The 23,134-nt window shown below is 33.2% G+C and overlaps 1 protein-coding gene across 3 annotated transcripts in view; it reads right to left on the reverse strand.

Annotated features, from left to right (window-relative positions):
* Positions 1-223: 223 nt before the first annotated feature.
* GRIK2 (glutamate ionotropic receptor kainate type subunit 2) overlaps positions 224-23,134 on the reverse strand; it is a 672,482-nt gene continuing 649,571 nt past the window's right edge. Inside the window, exons 15-16 of one of the 3 annotated variants that reach the window (XM_028104281.2) lie at positions 12,871-13,121; positions 224-388 (exon numbers count right to left, since the gene is read on the reverse strand). In XM_028104281.2, the coding sequence (XP_027960082.1) occupies positions 224-388; positions 12,871-13,121 (416 nt within the window). Of the gene's footprint in view, positions 389-2,749; positions 2,870-4,538; positions 4,587-12,870; positions 13,122-23,134 lie in introns of those variants that run through there. The other 2 variants (XM_088024271.1, XM_028104282.2) reach the window with 2 other exon arrangements.

The raw sequence follows: 23,134 nt of genomic DNA on the forward strand, positions 1-23,134 counted from the left end.
TAAAGAGTGTAACCCAGTGTAACTTGGTTGATCCATGACGCTTGTAAATCAAGTCTGATCATTGCAACTGCTTAGATCACAGAGTCTCTAGTTCATAGACACAGCGGCATGAGGTAACTCATTTTATTTTGCACAGGTTGCATATTTCCACAGGAAACATTCTCGCTAAATTGTTTGGAAAAAAAGGACGACAGTTTGTGCTTGGGTGTTTGGCCTCCCAGCTTCATGCCATGGTTTCTTTACCTGGCAACCTTCTGTCGTTAAATGTGTGCATGTTGATGACCTCTTCTGTTTTCACAATAACTGGGGCCTGTGGCTTGTGTTTTAACCGACGCTGGCATTTCAGGGACATCCTCAGCTCTTCCACCATGGCACTACAGAAGGACCTCTAAGAATAACACAGAGAGTGAGATATTACAACACAGGCCAACTGCAACTCCCCAGCAATAATATTAAAATCACTTTCAAGAGGCTTGTCAACATTGCAGCCTTGAAGGTTTGAAAAATTTCATTATAAAGGTGAGAGCGGTTGTTGCACTTTTAATACACAACTCGTGATCATTAAAGTATCTTTGTCAAGTGGGCTAGTTTAAAGAAAATCTCCAGCTGATAGTGAAATAAACTGCCAACAAGGAATGCATAGAAGATGTCTATGTTAAGATTTTCAGATGTAAAATTGACTAACATCATAAAATATAGATCTACCTTAAAATTTAAATACAAACGCATGTACACAAATCAGTAACCAGAAATCCATTCTTGATCTTTTAACAGATTAGAAGACATGTACTACTTTTTTAGATCACAGCATGAAATATGAAAATTTTCTTTAAACATGGATTCTTCCATTGTGCATCTCAAAACGGAACAAAAGTAGTACTCACACATTTAGACATAAAAACATGGAAGATAACTTTGGGTACTCATTATATCTTTGTGTGATTATGTCTATAAAACTATTGATGATGATTACAAACAAATATGATTTAATCATGAAATGACAAACTGTAGCACGTTAAAAGTACATGAACAAATATTAACATTTTTTGGCCAACATCAGCTTGATAATTGAAAGCTGGCAAATATTTCATCCCATCAAGATAAAATGACCCTATAAAGATTATTTTTAATTCCCATTTCATTGGCAATAGATTTGCTAGAAATTCTGTGTACCTGGGGCTCATTATTACACACTCCTCACGATTCCTATTACAGAGTCATATATGTGAAACAAAATTTTATCAGTCTTCTTCCCCAACTAATTGAGATACACGTATGTTATTTACATATAAATCAGATTCATGAACCAGTTGCATATTGTAGTTGGAATTCAGATGGGCTGAGACTTAGGCTCTTCCTGTGTAAGAACTAAAAATGTGGACAATGACCAAAAATGTGGACAAATATGAAAAATTTACACAACTCCAAAAAGTGATATGAAAACATAATGAAATAAACCTAACTAAATTTGCGTGTGAAGGCTTATTTTTTGCTTTAGGTGTTGCTGCTTTATTGTTTATCAGCTTAGGCTAATTCCAAACAATATTTAATAACATATATGTTTTTTCAATATTTTGCACGCATAATCTTTTGTGACACTCAAACCAACACCTTGGATTAAAGTAAGCATCTCTGTGACAAAAACTGATTCAGAAAAAAGGGAAGTCACTTCCTACAGCTCATACCTGAGATGCCAGCAAGATATCCTGATAACCCAATTTCGTGATTTTTGACCCTGTCTTAGTATCTTCTTGTCCATTCCTAGCTATATCCTCATTTCTCTTTTATGCGTTCCTGAACAGTTTCCTTAGTGGTCTTCTCAACTGTATGTCTAGGCTATTCCTTCCCAAAAGGCTCACAGATACCAGAAAAAAAATCTATTTTTAAACCAGTTATTAATAGCATTTCTTTGTCTAAGAAACAGGTAAAATCCAAATCTGTTTTTTTTTCCCCCTTCATGACTTCTCTGATTTAGCTTCCCCCCTTCCTTTCCACCCTCCCCATTTGTTTTTTCTCTAACACACTCTTCTTTGCTTGGACTTCAGGGTTTTCTCCTTTGCTTCTCCTCACTCTAGGACCCTGCAGAGTTCTTTCATCCTTCATATCAATCCAACTTTACCCCTTTACCTCAGGACATGATTCACTCTTTAACTTATTCAGAAATCACTTTCCAATTGACCAGGCTCATTACTTTCGCTCAATTTGGTTTTGTCCTTTTAGTATTTTGCACTCATTGTCATGTTTTTTTCTATCCGGCCTCTGGGACTTCTATGAATCCCTCTCACTAAACTGTAAAGAGCAGAAATCAAGTTCTCATGGAACTGACTGAACACACATGTATCCTTTAAATGTTGACTGAATTTTAACTGTAGCTACACATGACCCTAATATTTGAACTCTTACCTAACAATGTGTTTAATTCAATTGTTTAAAAAATTTTTTTTCAGAAGCTTAGTAAGCATGTATACAAGATACCTGATTAATAAAGGTAAGACTTTGGTATTTGCTTAATAACATTAAATTAGTAAAAATATTAATTTATTAGTACTTATAAAGGGTGGTGATTAAATGTTACACATGAATTCCCCATTAACTACAGTTACTGCCATGCATTATTTATAATGTGTTAAATTTTACAGTTCGGAAGTTCATGAATTATATTTCTCTTAAAGGATTTATATGACACCTGACAGCCAGTATATGGACACACTGTTTCTCATTGCTTAATACCTACTATTAGATGTACTTATTAAGAACATGATGATAATGATGATGAAGATGGTGATGATGACAACACTGTAGAAATGGAAAAATCTGACTCCAAAAGGGGGAAGAATACATAGTCTTGAGGTAACTTAGTCTTGGCTCTCTGTTGAAACATTTAACAGAAGAATTGATTAGATAATATAACAAGGTCAGAACTTGATGCCATTGACACTTTATAATGTTATAGGATGTGAATAACGTTGAATTGTTTGAAATAAGCCTTCATTTAAAATGAATAAATTTCCCATATGTTTAAATAATTGATCACAGCCTCTTCTTGGCAAACTCGATTTGTAGACATTTTGAATATATTAGCTTCAAAAAATAATGGAATAGATATATTAATTAATTTTCTGTCCGTACTAAGAGAGTGGCCTACACAATTGATTTCCTTTGGAAAAAAAGTCTTATAAATATACATATCCATTCAAAGATGAAATGACTCAATTTTATTTGTAGTAAGTTAAAGAGTAAACTGAACTTAGTACCCTAGACTTAACTTCAGACTACAAATAAAGGCATATAAAGCTCTTTTTAGACAATTTTATATAATATATAACATTTATAATGCTGTGTAATATAAAATGTAGGTAAAAAAAACCTGCACCAAAGATCACAATACTTCCATCTTTCATAAATTAAATTATCTTAAATGAATTATATTTACAAATTTAGAAACTCTGAAAATTATAAACATGTAACCCCACCAATACCATTTTAGGCTTTATCTAACCTACAAAGCTATTAGAAAGTGAACATTTCAGTCAAACAGCCTTTAATCAGCCAACCAACAGCTTTGGTTATTTAATGTCAAATTACTACTTTTATTAAATTTTTTCTCTCTGAATGAGCTGAATTTTACCAGTTCTCTTTTGATCTATCACTGTCAGTTTACCTAAAAAGTAGTTTTACTTTAGGTCGCTAATAAAGTCACTGTGAGACCATAGGTTCTCTTCTCACATGTAGAATATTTCTAACCCTTCAAAAAACTATGAAAACCTTAAGATCTGAGCAGGAGTTTAGAATAAACAGGGGAAATTTAAAGAACTTAATGATATCATAAAGTACTGTTCACTTGTAGCACCAGGCAAACACATGTTCTTTACTTTTTTTTAAGCTTTGGAATGCAAATTCCATACTGCAATCTATGGAAGAATCTGAAGTTGAAACTGGAGATATACTTGTGGATTATAGCTGCTTCTCTGTGCTTTGCGTTGCCCAAAAATTACTATGTCTAACTTTTAAATAAAGTTCGAACATTGTCATTCAAGAGACTATATCTTTCCTACTTCATATAATAATTGGAATTTTGAAAAATGTCTTTTTTGTTGAACTATGAAATAAGGCTTTGAAAAACCCAAGTGCACTTAACAGGAGTTTTCTGGCTTGTAATAAAGAAGAAGGAAAAGTGGGGGGGGGAGGAGGAGAGGAGAAAGGAGAGCAGAAGAAAGAATAAAAGAAAAAGAGAGCAATAGAAAAGGGAGAAAGGAAGGAAGGAGGGAATGTGGGAGGGAGGGAGGCAGGTGAAGGAAAAGCAGGAAGGGAGGGGGCTGGCAGGAAGAAAAAGAAAACTATGTTGAAAAATCAAATCACTTTTCCTTAGGAATGGAAAACCACAAATTGTGTCATTAAATAAGGTAAGTTTCTTAGGGTGAAAACAACCACAAAAATGTTTCTCCACATTAATATAACAAGACTACAAAAAGAAAAAAGAAAGGCACAAGGATACTAACCATTATTAAAAACCTCTTTTAGTAAGTTTCAAAAGTTTACTAAACAGTGTCTGGATGGTAGGGTGGCACTAACCATATAGAAGATTCCTGAAAATGAAAATTTAAATCTTTGAGCTGTTAGCATGTATAATTGCATTTAAATTAGTAAAACTCATTATAAAATTCACTATATTTAATGAGGCAACCTGTATTTACACATCACTAATTCTAGAAATGATGAAGGCCTGGAAATCTTAAAAGTATAAATTTGGCTATATTTACATTGTTTTTTAATAAAGCTGTATTTTTATTTTGAGTATAATAAGACAACATAAATAGTCCACAGAAAAATGTTCTCAAGAATATCATTATTGGTGTATAGAATAATTTATTCTTAATAGCTTAACTTACTAACTTATAGATGTGTTTATATGATCGCATGATGTGACAGCACTTGGTGAAGCACATGATTTTTTAAAGAGTAGAAATCTAGGTGTAAATATGTTCCACATTGAACACTGGCATAAACTACATTTTTAAGTTAAGATCTTTATATTTAGCAATGTCTCTTTTAAAACAGCAACTGATGAAAAATAACCAATTTGAATTTTTAAACTTTGAAGCTCGTCACTTTCATGTTGAATATATGTAGTCATTTATCACCCAAAGGTAAAATAATCAAGATATTACTCACTCTGTATTTATTTTTTAAGGAGAAAACTTTCTTATGTGTCTTGCTGTCCTATTCTTTGATAGTATAAAATGTACTAAATGATACTCCAGTATTCATTCAGAATAATTTCCAACCATTTATGCATATAGTTCCTATTGGAAATCCCACCAAAACATCTTCAAGCTCCTTCTATCAGATTTGTAGCTCAATATTCTAGCATATATTAACTAAACTTGTTTGGAGTTTGTCCTTTAGTTTGTTCACTGATTATGGATAAACCAGTCCATTCTCAGATGCTTTTCTAATTAATTTCTGATGCCATAGGCCATTTGACCAAGAATTCCAAGTTGCATGTCAGAAAGACAAATCCAAACAGTCAGTGTGATCCCTGCATAAAATTATCCCACATTAGATAAAACTAAATCAACTAAATAATAACTAAAATGGCATAAAAGTATATAGAGCATAATACATGGTATTTTGTATAAATATTGGTGTATTAAATGAGGAAAATAGTTGTCATTTAATATGACACATTCCTTTTGATTTATACTCTTCTTAATTGACAGGATTTTTAAAATATCAAAGAGCTAATGCTATATTCATCAGAAGTATAAATTGACCTCAGGCTATATGAATGTAACAGTGAGCACTGAGAGATGGAAAATGACTTGTTAAGACACTCATGTCAAAAATGTATATAGCAACTTTGATCTTGATATTCAGTTCCAGAGCAGCTCTCATTTTGAAAAAAATATGTTATTTAGATCAGCTGCGCGGCTGTCAGACAGGATGTTTTACACGCAAGTTCTGCAGTGATCTTATTGCTTCATCACTTTAATTTTACAGCTAGAGAAATTCAAACTCAAGAAATCATCTACCCGAGGTTATGCATACAACTGTTATCAGAGCTCAAAGAAGAGCGCTATTCTCTTGACCACTGTTCTATGAATGCTTTTATTATATCAGCCCGCCTCCTGAAGAGGGACTTGAATTTCAGTGGAGACTTTTACCTGGACTCTGCTCTTAATCAATGTTAATTTTTGAATAGTAAGCAATAAATCAGACAGAAAAAAAATATGGGGCAAAAAGAAATACATTTTTTAATGAATAAAATGACAAAGCAACCTATGCATTAGCTGGGGTTATTATACAATGATAAACTTAACCAAAGATTAAAATATTCTCAGAAACCTGGGCTCTTACAGAAACAGTTACTGAATATCTTTATATTGCATTTAGCAAATACAGTGAGACAGAGAAAAATGAAGCATCATTATACATTTTTACACTTCCCCTACTTAAGTTCTAAAAATCAATGAATAAGGTCTGACAAGCTTCAACACCACTTTAGTCAATACAGCTATGAAATGCATTTTAAGAAAAAGCAATGTTAATCATCACATTTTTGCTAGTAGTCATAATGATACAATTTTCAACAAAATGCGTAACATCCAAATATCTAATGCTGAATTCCAGGAAAGCTCTCTCTTTTTAAGATTCAGCAGTTAAAATGTATCAGCTTTATGAATAAAATAAGTATATTATAGCAATAGCTGCTTATTATATGCCAGACACATGCAAAATACTCAATGTATATTAACTATCTTAATTTTTAAAACACTTTCATTTATGGTATATTCCTAACCCATTTATTTGTTTATTTTAAGAGATGTATAGAAAGATTGAGTAATTTTATCCAAAGTCGAGCAAAGTTGAGAAAGGAGCCCAAATCTTCTTCTTCTTCTTTTTTTTTTTTTTTTTGTAATTCCAAAACTCATGCTTAATTGTCTAGGAAAGTGAAATAACTAGACAGTGCTTAAGATCAAAGCCCACAATCTGTTTATCTAATTCAAACTCCCACTCCACATATTGCATCAATGCAACTTCAGGAAGAAAAACTATCAGGAAGACTAGCTAAATATTCTACCTCCATTTTGTGCAAAATGCTATAGCTTAAAAAGTGTGAGAGTAGGCATCTTTGACTTTGGGAAACACTTGACCCTTGAGATACTTATCTTCATGTGCACAATATGGATAATGATATTTGCACAGTTCTCAGGGTAACTTTGTATTCAAATGAGATATTACTCTTTAGAAACTCTAAAGTCATTTATAAAAATAAGATAGTAAAATTATTATCTATCCAGCTACAATCTTAATTTTAAAACATCATTTATGTGCATAAATAGAGGCTGGCTTAATCATACACAAATGACTTAAAAATCCTTTGGATGATTTGGAACAAATTAGTGAATAAAATAAAGATTGGCATTTCATTTTTAAGTGTGATTTTACATTTCTATGTGAAAACATTTTTAAAAGCCATCTAGGTAATCCTTATATAGGTCATTGGTAGAAATTGAGAGATGTTCTGCTCTCAGAGAAAGGCAGTAACATAAAAACAATACAAAATGGACTATTCGTCCAAAGTCTATTTGCAGCTTTTAACTTCTGAATAGCAACATACTTTATGGTTAAATTTTATTATACTGAAAATATACTTAGAACTTCTAACTTCTAAAAAGTTAAATGCAGTTAAAATTCCAAAGCACAGCTGTTCTGTGGTTTGCTAATAGGCATTACTTGCAAAAGGTAAATATTGAAATAAAATCTTTACTGATGATTTATAGCAGTGTTTGCATTCCTATGCCTTGTCCAATAAACGACCTCTTTTAAAAAGCATTGCTCCCAATAGAACAAATTTCTTCAGCATTCTGAAAGCGATAACCTGTTTTCATTCTTCTGGTTCCATGAAATACAGATTCAGCCAGCGCTGAAAAGCGATTTCCTTGTAAATAATCTTTTACTAGTCTTGCAGGCTTAAACTAACCCACTCTGATTTTCTCTTCGTCGTTCCCCCCAATTGTACTGTTTCATTCATTGGTCCTTCTACTCTGAGTTACAGCTTCCTCCTACCATTTGCTATTCAACTGTAGACTGAAGAGCATTCTATGTGCCCTCCAAATTTTTTTTTTTTTTAACTTTCAGTGTCTGGAAAAACATCATTATTTAGAGATTATCTGGAGTATGATAGACCAGTGTTCTATAATACAAATAACAACATTGACTAAAATATACTATATCCTGGAAAACAACAATACCAAGTAGTTCTTAAAATGTCCTTCAATCACCTTAAAGGAAAGCTCAAATCAAAACAAATTCAATATCTGAGCAATAATTTATATTTTTTTATTTCTCAGACATTTTGACTACATTTTGCTAATACTTAAGTAATAAGAAAGAATATTTTTGTTGCTAAGTCTTTTCATGTCAGGAAACCCAAAGATTCATGTTCAAACTATTCAATGAAAATAATCTTTACAGGCAAATCCATTTTCAATTGCATGGGAAAGAAAATATTTCTGTATATAAATCAGACAAAAAATTAAACTGTGTAAGTTACATTACTATTCTTGCTGGAAATCAAAAGAAGTCAGAATTATGTACATCTTTTAAAAGAGGACATGTTAAAATATTTAAGAAATGTTGAATGATTTTAAACATGAATCATAATTCTGTCATAAAATAGTTTAATTAAAATTAAAATAATTACAATCACTTCCAATTTATGCTTACAAAACCAATATATTATCATAACTATTACTAGACAAAACAAAACTCTGTATCTTAAGTAGCTTTCTTCAGTTTTAAGTAAGACAGGACCTTTTAAGCAAATCCACGTAACCTGAAATTCGCTGATAATTGCCTCAAATGTATAACAGTTTCTTGGATTCTTACTGAATGAAACTTAAGTAATAATATTTTTTAAGTCAGGGAACAGGTAAGGCAAGAAAAAATCAATTAGAAAATGTACATGTTGATTACTGTTTCAGACACATTCAGAAAGGAAAAACATTTTGAGGATCTTTCCAAATGGCCAAGTTATACTTTGGAAAAATCAGAAAAATAAATACCTACTTATTTTAAAAGTTCAAATAAATGAAAAGCAATGCATCTTTGATGTATTAATATTTGCATCAAAATTAAAACCATGAAGTATTTTCAAAATTGTAATACACCATCTTGTGGCTATCTGAAAGGAATGCAATTTACGGTTTTTGAAGTTCTAGGGTCTATATATCTCAGCAATTTCTTCTGTTTTCAGTTTTAACCTTCCTTCATTTAAAAATGATACTTTCTTACACTACTCCTAATTATAAAAAAATCTAAAAAAGTTATAGTCATCAAGACCTATTTGCTCCACTAATATTTTACAAAATGCATGCTATTTGCTATTCATAAATTTTTATCCATAAGATTCATATTCACCTAGAACTGTGTGTATATCATGTCTAGAGGCCTTTTTAGATAAAGATGGGACATTTCTTTATTTTTTAAATCCTGGAATACTATAGCCTACAGAAAGAAGGAAAAGAATGAAGAAAGTGAAGGGAAGAGAGAGCAAAGCACACTGGGGCTAGAATTATGAATACTATATCATTGTTTACATTCAATGTGCAAAATATAATTCCTTGCATGTTCAGTTCTCAATAAATATTGAGTAAATGAATGATCACAAATATTTACCTTACTTTTAAAATTTAAGAAATATAATTAAAGTCACAATTATAAGTGTAAATAAACTTGACTGTGATAAAATCTAGGAATATTTTATGGTTAATTTTAATAAATTAAGTAAGGTGTTAAACAAACTGTACAGCTCAACTAAATAAAATCTTTTCCTCAAGAGAAATAAAAAATAATGGAGCCCAAGAAACTAATTTATCACAATACATAAAAATGGGTCACTTCTAATAAATCCGTAAGTATTTATTTTATAAACACAGTTCTTTTGAACTATATAGAAACATAGTTCTTTTTTTATTCTTTATGATATGCTTTTCTAAATAGTTTCCTGGAACCAACTTCATTATTTATTTAAATAGACAGAAAGAAAGATGTAAATAAATAAATAAATAGATGGTAGATCAATCTATCTTATGCCAACAGGCACTATTTGGGACCTTGGAGATACAAACCAAAAACACTAGGTCTTTGTCCTAAAGGAACTGAGAGTCTAGTCCGGAGAGAGGCAACCACAAAGAGAAACCAACAAATATGAATAAAATAATGTGCTAAGGGAGAATGGAGATGTGCATAGGCTTCACAGAGAAAAGGTATCTAGACATAATGATGGATGTAGTTTAAAATGGGCAAAAAACCTTCCCAACTTTCTCAAAGGGGTAGAAAATGTTTTTGGAATGATGGCAGTACCTGAAATCACCAAAGTAAATATAAAGTAAGATATGCACATCATATTTTTTTCCACCGGAATAGGAAATGAAAACCTAACACTACCTTGTGGAAACAGCTGTGTCCTGTACTCACAACCATTACCTCTATTGATTAGGGAAAGCTTTCTGGACAAGTTGATACCTAGTCTTGAATGACACTAGTCTAAAATGACTAGTGGGAGTTTGTCAGGTAGAAAAATGGTCAAGATTTGCTCAAGTCAAGTGGAAGAAAATTTGAAAAACTGGATGACATTGGAAAATTTAAAGTAATTTAGTTTGACTGGAGAAAAGGAGCAAATTGGGGAGAAACAAAAAATCGAACTATAATGGTAGACAGGGACAGGTCCTGAAGTGCCTCGTCTGCTAGGCTAGGGAATTTGGATTTCATTATGAAAGTTATGTGGAGACAGAGTGTGAAAGCACTGGGGAATGTGACTAATAATCCTCATGTAATATTAACACAGTTGTCTCTTTTGTTTCATCTGCTTCAGTCAAAAAAGGTACATTAATTTCCTTTTCCTAATTGTTTTAGAAGGTCATACAGGTCCACAGAAATTCAAGAAAGCTGAATTTCAACTAAGCTAGTTTTTTATAGTAAGTATGAAGAAGGTTATTTTAGAGAATTAAATCCCTACGTTCTTTGTTTTGGGGTTTTTTAGTTTTGTTTTTTTAACAGAATGCTTATAGACTAACTGTGCCTTAAGACATGGCCTAGGCAAATCATATGGCTAGGACAGAGAAGCGCAATAGAATACCACATATATCAGGAGGTTAATTCATTGGTTTTATTTTAACACTGAGCTATAACTGAAAGATAATCATTGCATATGGAGATTTGAGGTTCCAATTAGAAAGCCCCAGATTCCTTCTGTAATTTTTGGACTCATTTTAAGTATTACCTAACCAAAGGACACATTTATTGCCAAGTTATAGTAAAAACGGACATTGATGAGCTAATGTTCTTTTGTCTTTGATTTGTTCTTTGGATTTGATTTCAAAACTGATTTTGACATTACACAAAGGATCATGACATAAAAATGTTATGTTATTGAGACTTATTCGTAGGTCACACTAGTGAAACAAATATTTGATTTAGCCAAGTCAGCAGATACAGCCATCCTGAATGTTGTGGAGAAATAAATCATATGATTTTCTAAATTTTTCAAACTTTCGAATTGGTTATTTTACTCAAGGACCAAAGGAGACTATCAAAATACTTACTTATAAAAACATTATTTCTAAGTGTTAAATACTACAGTCAAGTAAAAATATAGAAATGCTGTATCCAAAATTTTGGTTTCAGAAAGGAGAAGTAATTGCAACAAAAATTACCAAAGACAGAGGAAAAATGTTTTTGTTTTTCAAAAATAGTTTTACAGATGTCAGTGTTCAAAGAATATTAGCAAAATGTATTTACCTTCTATTAATGTATGATATTACCTTTAATTTCATATTTTGCTCCTCATGTTTACCAGTAAAAGTTCATAAACCTCTTAAATATGAAAGAAAATACAATCTCACTGTGACACAGGGTCTAAAGGTTAAGCCCTAAAAAACTTTTTTTTAAGTTAAAAACAAAAGAGATGTTTATAAACAAAAAGTAAATGAGGTGCCAGAAGACTTAAAACTTGTAAAGCAGTAGTTCATGTTCAGAGCTATAAATTTACATACAAAAAGGGTCATGTACCATCTGAAAGAGAGATTTTTCTATAAATATTCTTCATATTTATAGAACCGAGGAAATTATAGCACCAGAAATATATATTTGAATGAGATTCACAAATTTTTCAAGAATGTAATATAAAGACAATTGTACCAAAGACTAAATGTATTAAAATCTCGGGAAAAAAGCTATAGTCTCAATATTTTTGAGGTTTATATATATTCTTCTAAAGACTCTGGTGCAAAGGAATAAAGGACTTACTAAGAATAGCATTAAATGGCATGAAAGGAATGACAATATTTTCACACATTCACTAATTTAGAAAATTAACTGTAATTTCCACCATGCAAGTTAAGACTTCTTTTCAATTAGAAATTTATCGGACTAAAAATCTTCAAATAAAAATTTCATCTACCCTCTAACCGTTCTTCAGGATTGTATTTTAAAACCTATTTTATCTATAGAGAAGTATTTCTTCCTTCATATTACAATTTCCGATATTTGCTTCCTTCCTTAATTGCATTTCTCCATTAAACTAACTGCAATGAACTTCAAGCGCAAAAGTGTCTCTTTGTCTCAGGCTTCAATAACAGGAGAAATAGTCACTTGTTCTGAAGCTGGCTTTAATTTAAACAGTTTCATGTAACTTAAAAAGCACAAAGGTGATCCTGATTCTTTTTGTGAATCTCCGTTAGAGAATGAATGGCAGAGGACAATTAGCGGTCAGTGTTCTAAGCATTACCCTTGCTTGGAAAGATCAAAAAGAATTTGTTGTAGTATAACAGCAATTGCTTTGAATCGTAAAAAAGTGACATTTACCTTTTCCAATTGAGCGTTTTTTTTGGATTTGTATAAAAACTCTCCCACTGCCACAAAAACTGAGAGCACCAAGCCGGCTGCCAGAACAATGAAGATGCCACCAATATTTTGAACCCCCAGGGCACTGGCCTCTTTGCTCTCCTCCTCCGGGCAGCCATTGCCCCTCCACCATTTCTCCTTCATCATGTGCAGCTTGCCCTCCTCTTGTAGCTGGAGAATTGCTATGGTGATTTTGTCTCTATATGGAGAACCTAAGAAAAGAGAGGGTATGTTAACTCTTTCAAGGAACCCAGAGTTTTAATAATTAAGGGTTAACGTGATGAGAGGAGGATAGAGCTTTGTCCAAACACCCCAGGGTATGCCAATATTTATTTTCAGTAGAGAAAAACAACTGGAAAATGATGAAGGATAGAAATTTAATGAGAGAACTAAGTAACAACATGAAGTAATGCCATTCTGATTTTGAAGGGTATAATAAAAGTTGTTTTTGAGGAAGAAAACGTCGCCTTTTAAAAGGCAGGCAGTTCAGAGCACTGGAAAATAAGTAAAAAGGAAGTAGAAACCTAAAAAAGAAATCGATAGAGTGCAAGGATATTTAGCTAATATATAGGAATCACTCCACACTGAAACAGAGCATTGATAAACCAGTAATCTCTATTTTTAGGAAAGTTGTGGGAAAAATTGTGTTTCCCAGGATTAAGTGCAATAATTTAAGGCAATCATGATCAACAGGCTGCATTCAGGGGTAGCTCATACGTTGCAAGTAATAGGTAATGACTTCTAATTTTTATTTAATCTGAGTAACAGAAATAACAGGCTTGTACAGACTTGGATCCTTCAAATATAATCATGGTAATGCATTGTAAGGTTTTTTTTGATAGTTTATTTACTATTTTATGTTTTGGGGGGAAATGTTCTCTCCAGTGGAGGCAACAGTATAAATTAAATTTAGTATTTATGCTGATGGGGGCAGATATTCATCTGTATTAGCTATTACATGATAAGTAATAACTTTTCTAATTGGTTGCCCAAAAGCATAGAATAACACCGAATTACATGCATCTTTCAACACCTAACCCAGAGGATGGGTGTTACCTCTTTTTCCCACCCAGAAATAGCCTGTATCTAAAGTTTCATCTTCTTTTCTAAAGCACTATATTGCACATTCCATTTTTCTGCATCTTCTCATTCATAAGTTCTTCTGCTTACAGAAAAATACTAATTTTCAAATTTTAGTTTGTATTCAATAATGCCTGTGATTTTTTTTTTTTTACTTAAATATACCTACAGGGGCCTATACTAAAACTTTATTTTTGCTAAAAGTGATTAAAAACTTCATCAAGAAACTTTTCTGCCTCATAAGGGACACCGTTATATATTTTGTTTTTACTTGTTTAATATAACAAGACCAACTTAGCATCATTCTCTTAGAAAGAATAGTCACGCCAAAAGCAGAAAGATAAGGGGAATCATAGGAAGTAAATAACCTGTTGAATGTTGGAGGGATGGTCTACCTAATCCAGCTGAAGAGCTGTTCTTTAACATAATCCTTACTCTTACTCAGAAGAAATGTGTAGGTATATGGCTTCTATACAACATTTTTCCAGTTTTCCTTAAAAGGAGCATTATCCATGCCTATATTTAGAACTCAAATATTTTATTTTCATTGTACAATTAATCCTCATGATAACAGAAGAATTTCTGCTTCTCGGCTTCTTTGCTGTGCTCTTCTCTTCCAAATGCCCTCTGATGAAAATATTCAATTTTAAATCTGCCCCTCAGCCACTTCAGGTCTCAGTGGATAAGCCTTGCCCAGACTACCTTCTACCTTGATCACTAACGGGCCACTCAGCCTAGGTCACCTAGTATTATCATTATTATTATTTGCCTTTCAGAGTGTGACTTATTTTCCTATGTAGATTATAAACTCTCTGGAATAGATGATGTTTATCTATGTATATATATCATTTATCTCTATCATCTACCATCTCAATATTTTCTTATATAATTCTGTCTTCTGAATATTTTTTCACATAACAGGATCTCAACAAATGTTTCATATTATGAGGAGCATAATATCTGACTAAGGCATTCCTGCCATAATGTAAGAGTAACAACCTAGTCCTTTTGGTCTGTCTGACATGTATTTTAAAACCATAAATTAAGGCCATCTGTTGGGCTACCCAGTTTTCATTAATTCACTGCATCTAACCTAACACCAGCTTCAAGGTCACTCTCACTTTGAATTATCATTCTCATTAACCATGTATATTCTGTGTAAAATAAATATTTGATTGAGGAAAAAAATCCTCTTTAAGCAGAATTGCAATTCATCAAATATGTTTTTTAATTAGAAATATAGCAGCTGAAGCAAATTTTATGCCGATAGTACTTGTGAAAATGGCCACATGTGACAAATATAAAATGTGGTTTCTCTTTTGGAAGTTCAATTGTAAGCAAAATTTGGGGTGAGAGTGACTTGAAAAGTAGACTTCAAATGTGGAAAATTTTTGATACAGCTAAGTAATATTTTGAGTCAGCTTATTTCTCATCCTGAACAATACTGAAAGAATATTATTTTATTGCCAAGTCACCATACCCATTAAACTGCATGAGGATGTTTATTCTAATATCTTCAAACACAGTATTCTTCCCTACATTCTCAAAATAAGAAACAGACTAACAGAAGCAACCCACTTTTCAAACAAATGATAGATACATCTTGATTTCTTGCTTGGCTGAACTTCCTATTTCTAGCACTTACAGTAAACACAAAAATTTCCCATTGCTAGCAAACCTCCCCAAACTTGTTTTCCAATATAAATATGGTAATGTTTAAATGGAATTTGGTTTAAATAAAAGCTACAAAATTAATATACCTCATTTTGAGGTTTTTAACAAGATAAAACAATATAGGGAACATAATTGATGAAAGTAAATCCTTGCCATGTTTTACTTGTCGTTCTGTCATTGGTTTAGTTTAAGTAATTATTCTTTTAAAAGAAATAGCAATTCAACAATAAATTATTACTTCTTTGGTACATCATTTGATGCTCCTGGGGAAGCATTTCTATACAGATACTAGTTGAAGTCCAACATGGGCTGAAATTTCATCTCGTTGAAAAATCTCAAGGGCACACTGAGATCAAAGAAGAAAAGTAACTTTCATCCTCCTTGTGACAAGAACAGCCATGCGCTTAGCTCTAATGAAGTGAACAGTCATTAGTTAGATAGATAGAGCTTACATTTTGCCCAGACCCCAACCCAGCCTCAATCCATATGCCGGCAATGAGAGAAGCTGCCTCCAAGGAATATGAGTATTTTTGCAAGAGAACTTTAAGATTGATTAGAGAACTACTGAGGAAATTGTCAATATGTCTATTTTAACACATACTATTGTACCTAAAAGTCAATCCTCAAATGCTTAAGGGACAGATAGCCATAAATGAGTGAAGAAACACTTTAGACAAAAATATCTGAAAAATTGCAACATCCACAGTGGGTAACTTTCAGCTCCACTTTGAGAATTTCAACACAGGGTTACCAGATATTTTATTTTATTTTTTTGTGAGAACACATGAAACAGTCTGTCTAAAATTCTCTACATTAAAATGTTGGCAAATAAATCATTTCTTGAAAAAATAATGCAGGATATGCCAAATACCTCTTAGAGCTGAATTTAGCCTTTTGATTTTCACTATGCCATCCATCTCCGAGTATTGGTTCTTTTATATTCTTACTCGTAATGAGATTTTCTTTGGCTGCTTATCTATTTATTTTTAAAGATTTTATTTATTTATTTGAGAGAGAGAATGAGAAAGAGAGAGGACGAGAGGGGGGAGGGTCCGAGGGAGAAGCAGACTCCCCGCTGAGCAGGGAGCCCGATGCGGGACTCGATCCTGGGACTCCAGGATCATGACCTGAGCTGAAGGCAGTTGCTCAACCAACTGAGCCACCCAGGTGCCCTTTCTTTGGTTCTTTAAATATATAGTTCATACTGACAGAACATGACTACTATGTTTAAAAAAATTATTTTACAAGTTGCCAAAAACCCTATTTACCAGGTAGAAAAGGTTGTAGCTTATAAAAAGAAGGAAGGGAGGAAGGAAGGGGAAAAGAGCAAGCAAAACATGATTATTATACAGTGAAGCCTCTTATATGTCAGACGCCTAAGACTTGGGACTCAAAATGAGCACCAAGGAGGCATAGAGACAGTGTTTTTTTTTTTTTTTTTAAAGATTTTATTTATTCATTTGCAAGAGAGACAGAGAGAGAACAAGCAGGGGGAGAGGCAGAGGGAGAGGGAGAAGCAGACTCCCTGCTGAGCAAGGAGCCCGATGCGGGACTTGATCCCAGGACCCCGGGATCATGACCTGAGCCGAAGGCAGACGCTTAACCATCTGAGCCACCCAGGCGCCCCATAGAGACAGTTTTAAGTGATACATAGTAATAGTATATGCATGGGCATAAACAAAAACTAGAAATGCCCCTATTCAGAATTTCCTCAATAAAAGAATTACTGTCTCTAGAGATCCCTAAATGTTAAATTTTGATCAAATAATTTTACATAAAATTATAATTTCATTAACATCCCTCCCAACAGATAGATTAAAATCTCCTTAGGAAAATAAGCTGTGATTATTATAAATAATTAATACAAATCTCATCGAGTATTTCAAAGCTAATTCAGAGCCCAGTACTTGCTGGGCTTAGTAAATTGAGCTTCCTTCCTTCCTTCCTTCCTTCCTTCCTTCCTTCCTTCCTTCCTTCCTTCCTTCCTTCCTTCCTTCCTTCCCCCTTCCTCTCATGGCTCTTCCATTCCTTTGCCTTTCTTCCTCTCTTTCTCATACTTTCCTCTTTTTGTTCTTGCCCTCTCCTCTTGTGTCCTTTCATTCTTTTCCTTCTTTTCTCTTCCCTGCAACCCTTCCTTTCCGTTTCTCATCCTCCTCTCTTCCCAAGCCTTCCTCCTTGCCTTCCTTTCTACCATTCTAAATTTCTTGTTTGTAGGATGAAAGCCACATGTTATTGTGTATACTTGGTTCTAAGTCGATACACAATTTATTGATTTGCTCATTTGATTGTCCTTTTCATCTTCTTTACAAACTCACAGTTTTGAGTATGTGCCAACATTTCCTTCTCCTATTTCAGAACATTCAGACAATATAGAAATGATAAAACAAATGAAGTCAGCATTATGTGTAATTCTTGGGGATGCAAACTGATTGATAAATAGCTTTTCTTTAAAGGTTGCACAGCAAGCTGTCTAATATTTGACATGCTTTAGTGAAATATGCTAAAATCACATTATCCATATACTGGCAATCTCCTATCCAACCAGCCAAAATTTTCTTTACTTTCAAATCAGGCTTCTTGATGCTTTAATCAATTACAAAGGTCAGAAACAAGATTACCTTTGCTTTCTATAAATGTCTCATTCTAAAACTCATTACACTAATATTTCCCAAACTGGATTTTTCCCCCCACAGATTTCTTTTTCTTTTCTTTTCTTTCTTTTTTTTTTTTTTGGGTAAATGTACACCTATGTTTCATTTTTAAAGGATTCCTTGGTGAGATAAGCTTGGAGAATACTCCATAACAAATACATCTCCTATAAATTCACATTATACAATAGCAAAACACAGGCTGCCATCTACCCATTAAAAACAGGAAAAGTTTCTAAAAAGCTTATTTAAAATGATGAAACTATTTTTAAGGAAAGAATTTTTTCCTGCACATCTATTAATGTCCCCTTCAATTATTTTGTTTTAACTTCAACTTGAAAAGTACTGCCTTAGAGAACAATAATTACTACTCTTTTTTTAAGATTTTGTTTATTCATTTGAGAGAGAAAGAGAGCATGAGCAGGGGTGAGGAGGAGAGGGAGAAGCAGACTCCCCACTGAGCAGGGAGCCCAACGTGGGGCTCGATCCCAGGACCTGGAGATCATGACCTGAGCTAAAAGCAGATGCTCAACAATCTGAGCCACCCAGGTACCCCAATAATTACTACTCTTATTTCATCAGTACTCTGTCAAAAATATGTTTTTCCTTGTTAGATCTTTTGCTTGTCCCTGCTTAGGAATCTTCCTCCCTGTCTTTGAATTTACACATCATTAACACCACAGCTCATGCATTTGCATTTTCTTTTTTTGTAATCTCTTTTTCATTTATTGCTCTATATGCCTCATGAGACATCAGCTCATAAATATTCACATCACACTTCTCACCTTAAGACATGTCTCCACACCTGGCTTTCAAGTCCCTTTGTAACATACTTTTGGGGATCAAGAGTTATAAGAGTTATTTAAATATATTTGTATATCAAATTGATAAAAAATGGGGGGAGTACACAGTCTTCATTCTTCCTAATTGCACTCAAATCTTTCAAACATTTGTTAACTGTTCTGAGGGGCTCACTAAGTACTGATGTTTTTCATAATGACCAACCCTTTCTGTCCACTTCCTAGAGGACTTCATTTCTTTTGTTTTATATTTTGTAGTTATCCAGGTCATCATAATATTATGTGCTGTGAATGACACAGAATTAGGTAACATCCTAGTAGCTGCTCTTTTTGAGTCTGGGAAGATATTTCTATGAAGTAAATTACTCATAATTTTAGATTTCTTCTAGCTGGTCATTACTCCAAGAGATTGTTCACTTTCTGTAATATAGTTATGTACATGTCTTGTGGGTATGAGACTAAACCATAATCAATAAGCATATATTATTCCAAGGACTTGACCCACAGAACTTTAATCATTCCTGAATTATTCCTCTTCTTTGAAAGAGTTTCATCTGATCAGTGTTTCTAAGGCATATACCCAAAAACTTGAAGCCTTTTAAGTGTTGGCCTAAGGCCAGGCTACTTGTCACTTATTGGTAATCAACCATTCCTTATTCCCTGTATTTCATCCACCATCTAGCACGGTGCCTATCACACAGCAAACATTCAACAAATGCTTTTTGAATGAAATATTGAATTGATTATATCAATTATGATATACCCAAAATAACTCAGGGTAGAACTTCTGATACTGGATATTTCCCAGGCTCTTGATAAATTTAGTAGAATGAGTACATAAACAGACTTATTTCTAACACATCTAGTATTGACCATAAGTTAGGGCAATAAATAAGTTTATAAATTCTTACACAGTCCTTGCATTTAATCACCAGCCAGCAGTTTCCCTTGGTCAGCGCCTTAATAAGTAAAAGTCTGGTTAGCCCAAAAGATCTGAGGGTGTCTGCTGGAACCCTCAACTTCCATTCTTAAATTATAGTGTTACTGGCAACGTTACATTTTATGAAGTGGCTCCCTGCTTCCTATGCTGAGATGAGTGCAAGGTGCCATAAATGCACAATAAATTTCAGGTGCTTTTAGAGCTGTATCTCTTTTTACCATTCTTTCCATGATAAAATCTTCCAATAAAGATGGAACCAAATCACATTTTCTTAGAGCCTTTGCCTCAGCAGAAGATGGGTTTTATTACCTCAAAGGACACTTTCCCTGCCATATTTGTTTTTAAGAAGTGCTAGGACAAATTTTACATTTACATTTCAGATTCAATTTTATATTGCTGTATTTCCAGTTTTATGTTTTATTGAGTCAATAATGTTGTTATACAATACCATAGCATCCTTGTTCATTTTCTCTTTGAACTTGTCTCAGTTTGTAACTAAAAAATAACTTCTGTGATTGTGTAATGCCCATTGATACTAACAAGCTATAAATTCCAGAAGGACAGAGGTTTTATCTGCTTTGTTGGTATAACACCTGGGACACAGTAAGGACACCATATTTGTTGAATGAACACATGCATAAATAAAAGAAAGTGTTAATTACTAAATAATTGGTCATTCATGTTTGCAATGTTATCTTCAGTCATTTCTTATGAACCCAAACTGTGTCTGGATCTTTAATCTATATTTGATAATTATAATACATTTATTTCAAATGAAGCATTTAATATATGTGGCAACTAAACACTTTCATGGGTCCCATTTCACACTTCCTGTTAGATAACAGCTAAATTGGTTACTATCTCCCTCTTTGCATTTTCTTTTGAAGGTCTCCCATCAAAAACCTTCAATTTGATAGGAGTATAAGGAGTCTATTAATGAGAATCACAGAAATAGAAGAAGAGTAATCTTATCTTGAAATAAAATTATCAACATTTTAATCACAGAATAGTAAATGACAGATAAAAATGATCCATTCTCCATGATACCTTGTCGTCTTTCCACATTGGAAGTCTAGGAACATCATTTCCTTGTTTAAAATTTTTCATTGGTGCTCTAGAGCTATAGAATAAAATCTCCATTCCTAAATGTGTCATGCAATCCCTTTCTTCAAACTATCACAGGCTTCTTCTCTGATTCTACCTCTTCTCCTTACACCTGACCTGCTAGCAATATACACTAGTTGTACCTCCCATTGTCTGGAGAGCCTCATTTTCACACTTCCTCCAATTTTCTGGTTGAACTTCATCTCATTCAGATAAACTTCTACTCATCCTTCCCTATATTTGCACACTTTTTCTTGACTACCATGGATATATACAGAATCCCTCTTCTTTGGTGCCATAGCACATTGCAGATATTCTAAAACAGCATTTGGTGCATCATATTCTAATGTTTTTCCATATCTCTTTCTCTCCTAGATGATGATATGAATGCCCTGGGGGCAAGGAACATGTCTGAATTACGTGTTTTGTTGCTGTTATTGTTTGTTTTTTCTTTACTATATGACACACACAAATATTACTTAGCACAGGTGTTAGATTCTAGGCATATAGTAATGGACAATGTCACATGAGGCCTGCCCTTCTAGAGTTTTCACTGCAATAACAACAATAAGACCCACGCACATTGGATAACTTTTTACAAATATGAGGGTAATTATAATAAAGAACACAACATTATAGAACCCTGTAACAGATGGAACTATGTCTGCTGAGTAAGTACACAAAAGGGTTGGAAAAATAACTCTCTTTGGCTGCTTTTTGCCTACTTTTCTTTCTTTTTTTTTTCTTTCTATCACATTCCTGTTTTAGGAAGGTATATGTGGGAAAGAAAAATGATAGTGAAAGCATCCCGAACCCACTTAGTTCATTTCTTCTAGATATAGAAGATAGAACTAGGTACAAGATATCAAGGTCATGATGGAATGGAACCAAAAATAAATGCATTGTTAAAAGTAGAAATGAGAAAGGAGAAGTAAAAAACTGTAAGGCAAAGACTGTATGGATTTAGAGAGCAAATACATATATAGATATCAAGTGGATATACATATATAGATATCAAGTGGATGTCCCAAGAATGTGTGGATATAGTAAATTTTAAAGTTAAGTACTTAAATTCAAAATCAATAACTGGCTTAAATTGGATAGAGGTTGTGTTTTTTTCCTCTGCTGTAGACCTCAAAATGCAATGTCTTTATGACCTCCACAGAAAAACAATGTAAATCTACTCTACTTGAAGGGATATTTGAAGAATTCTCAGGAGAATATTCAGTATTTAAGATCAAAAAAGGAGATGCTTATATGAGGCACACAAACCGTATCAATAAAAAATTCAAATTACATGGGATGAGTTTTAGCCAATTGCCTTTTATTCATATTCTGAATATTCTCTAACTTATGTGAAAAGAATAAGAAGGATGAATATTATCAGCATATAATGAAAAAGTAAACTATTTTCACTGGTTCTGACATTTTCATATGTATTATTTAAAAGTAGCTGGTGAAGTAGATTTGTAGTCACATGTCTTCTCTGGGTATTAAATCATGAAATTCTGACACTAAGTATGAAAATAGAAATAGTTTTATCCTAGAAACCCTATCTTCTTTACAATTTTTCATCTGCACAGTAATCATTTGAATAGTAGTAAGAATGGAAATGTCAGGAATACTTTCCTAACTTTGCTGTTTTCATTCCAAATCTAATATCAAACTCTAATGAACAAATTACCAAAGTTGCACCATTTTAAATAAAGTCATCATTGTAGTTAATCATCAAGAACCCAAAAACTGGAGGGCACCTGGGTGGTTCATTCAGTTAAGCATCTGTTTTGGCTCAGGTCATGATCTCATGTGTCGTGGGATCGAGCCCTGGGTCAGGCTTTGCTCTCAGTAGGCAGTCTGCTTGAAGATGCTCTCCCTTTGTACCTTTTCCCACTCACACATGTGTTCTCTCTCCCTTTCTCTCTAAAATAAATAAATATGCCTTAACAACAACAAAAAAAAGAACCACCAAATTGGGAGAG

The sequence above is a fragment of the Eumetopias jubatus genome, unplaced genomic scaffold, assembly GCF_037043125.1.
Source record: "Eumetopias jubatus isolate StellerSeaLion01/CBP00866 unplaced genomic scaffold, mEumJub1_p1.0 scaffold_6, whole genome shotgun sequence".
NCBI classification, from domain to species: Eukaryota; Metazoa; Chordata; class Mammalia; order Carnivora; family Otariidae; genus Eumetopias; species Eumetopias jubatus.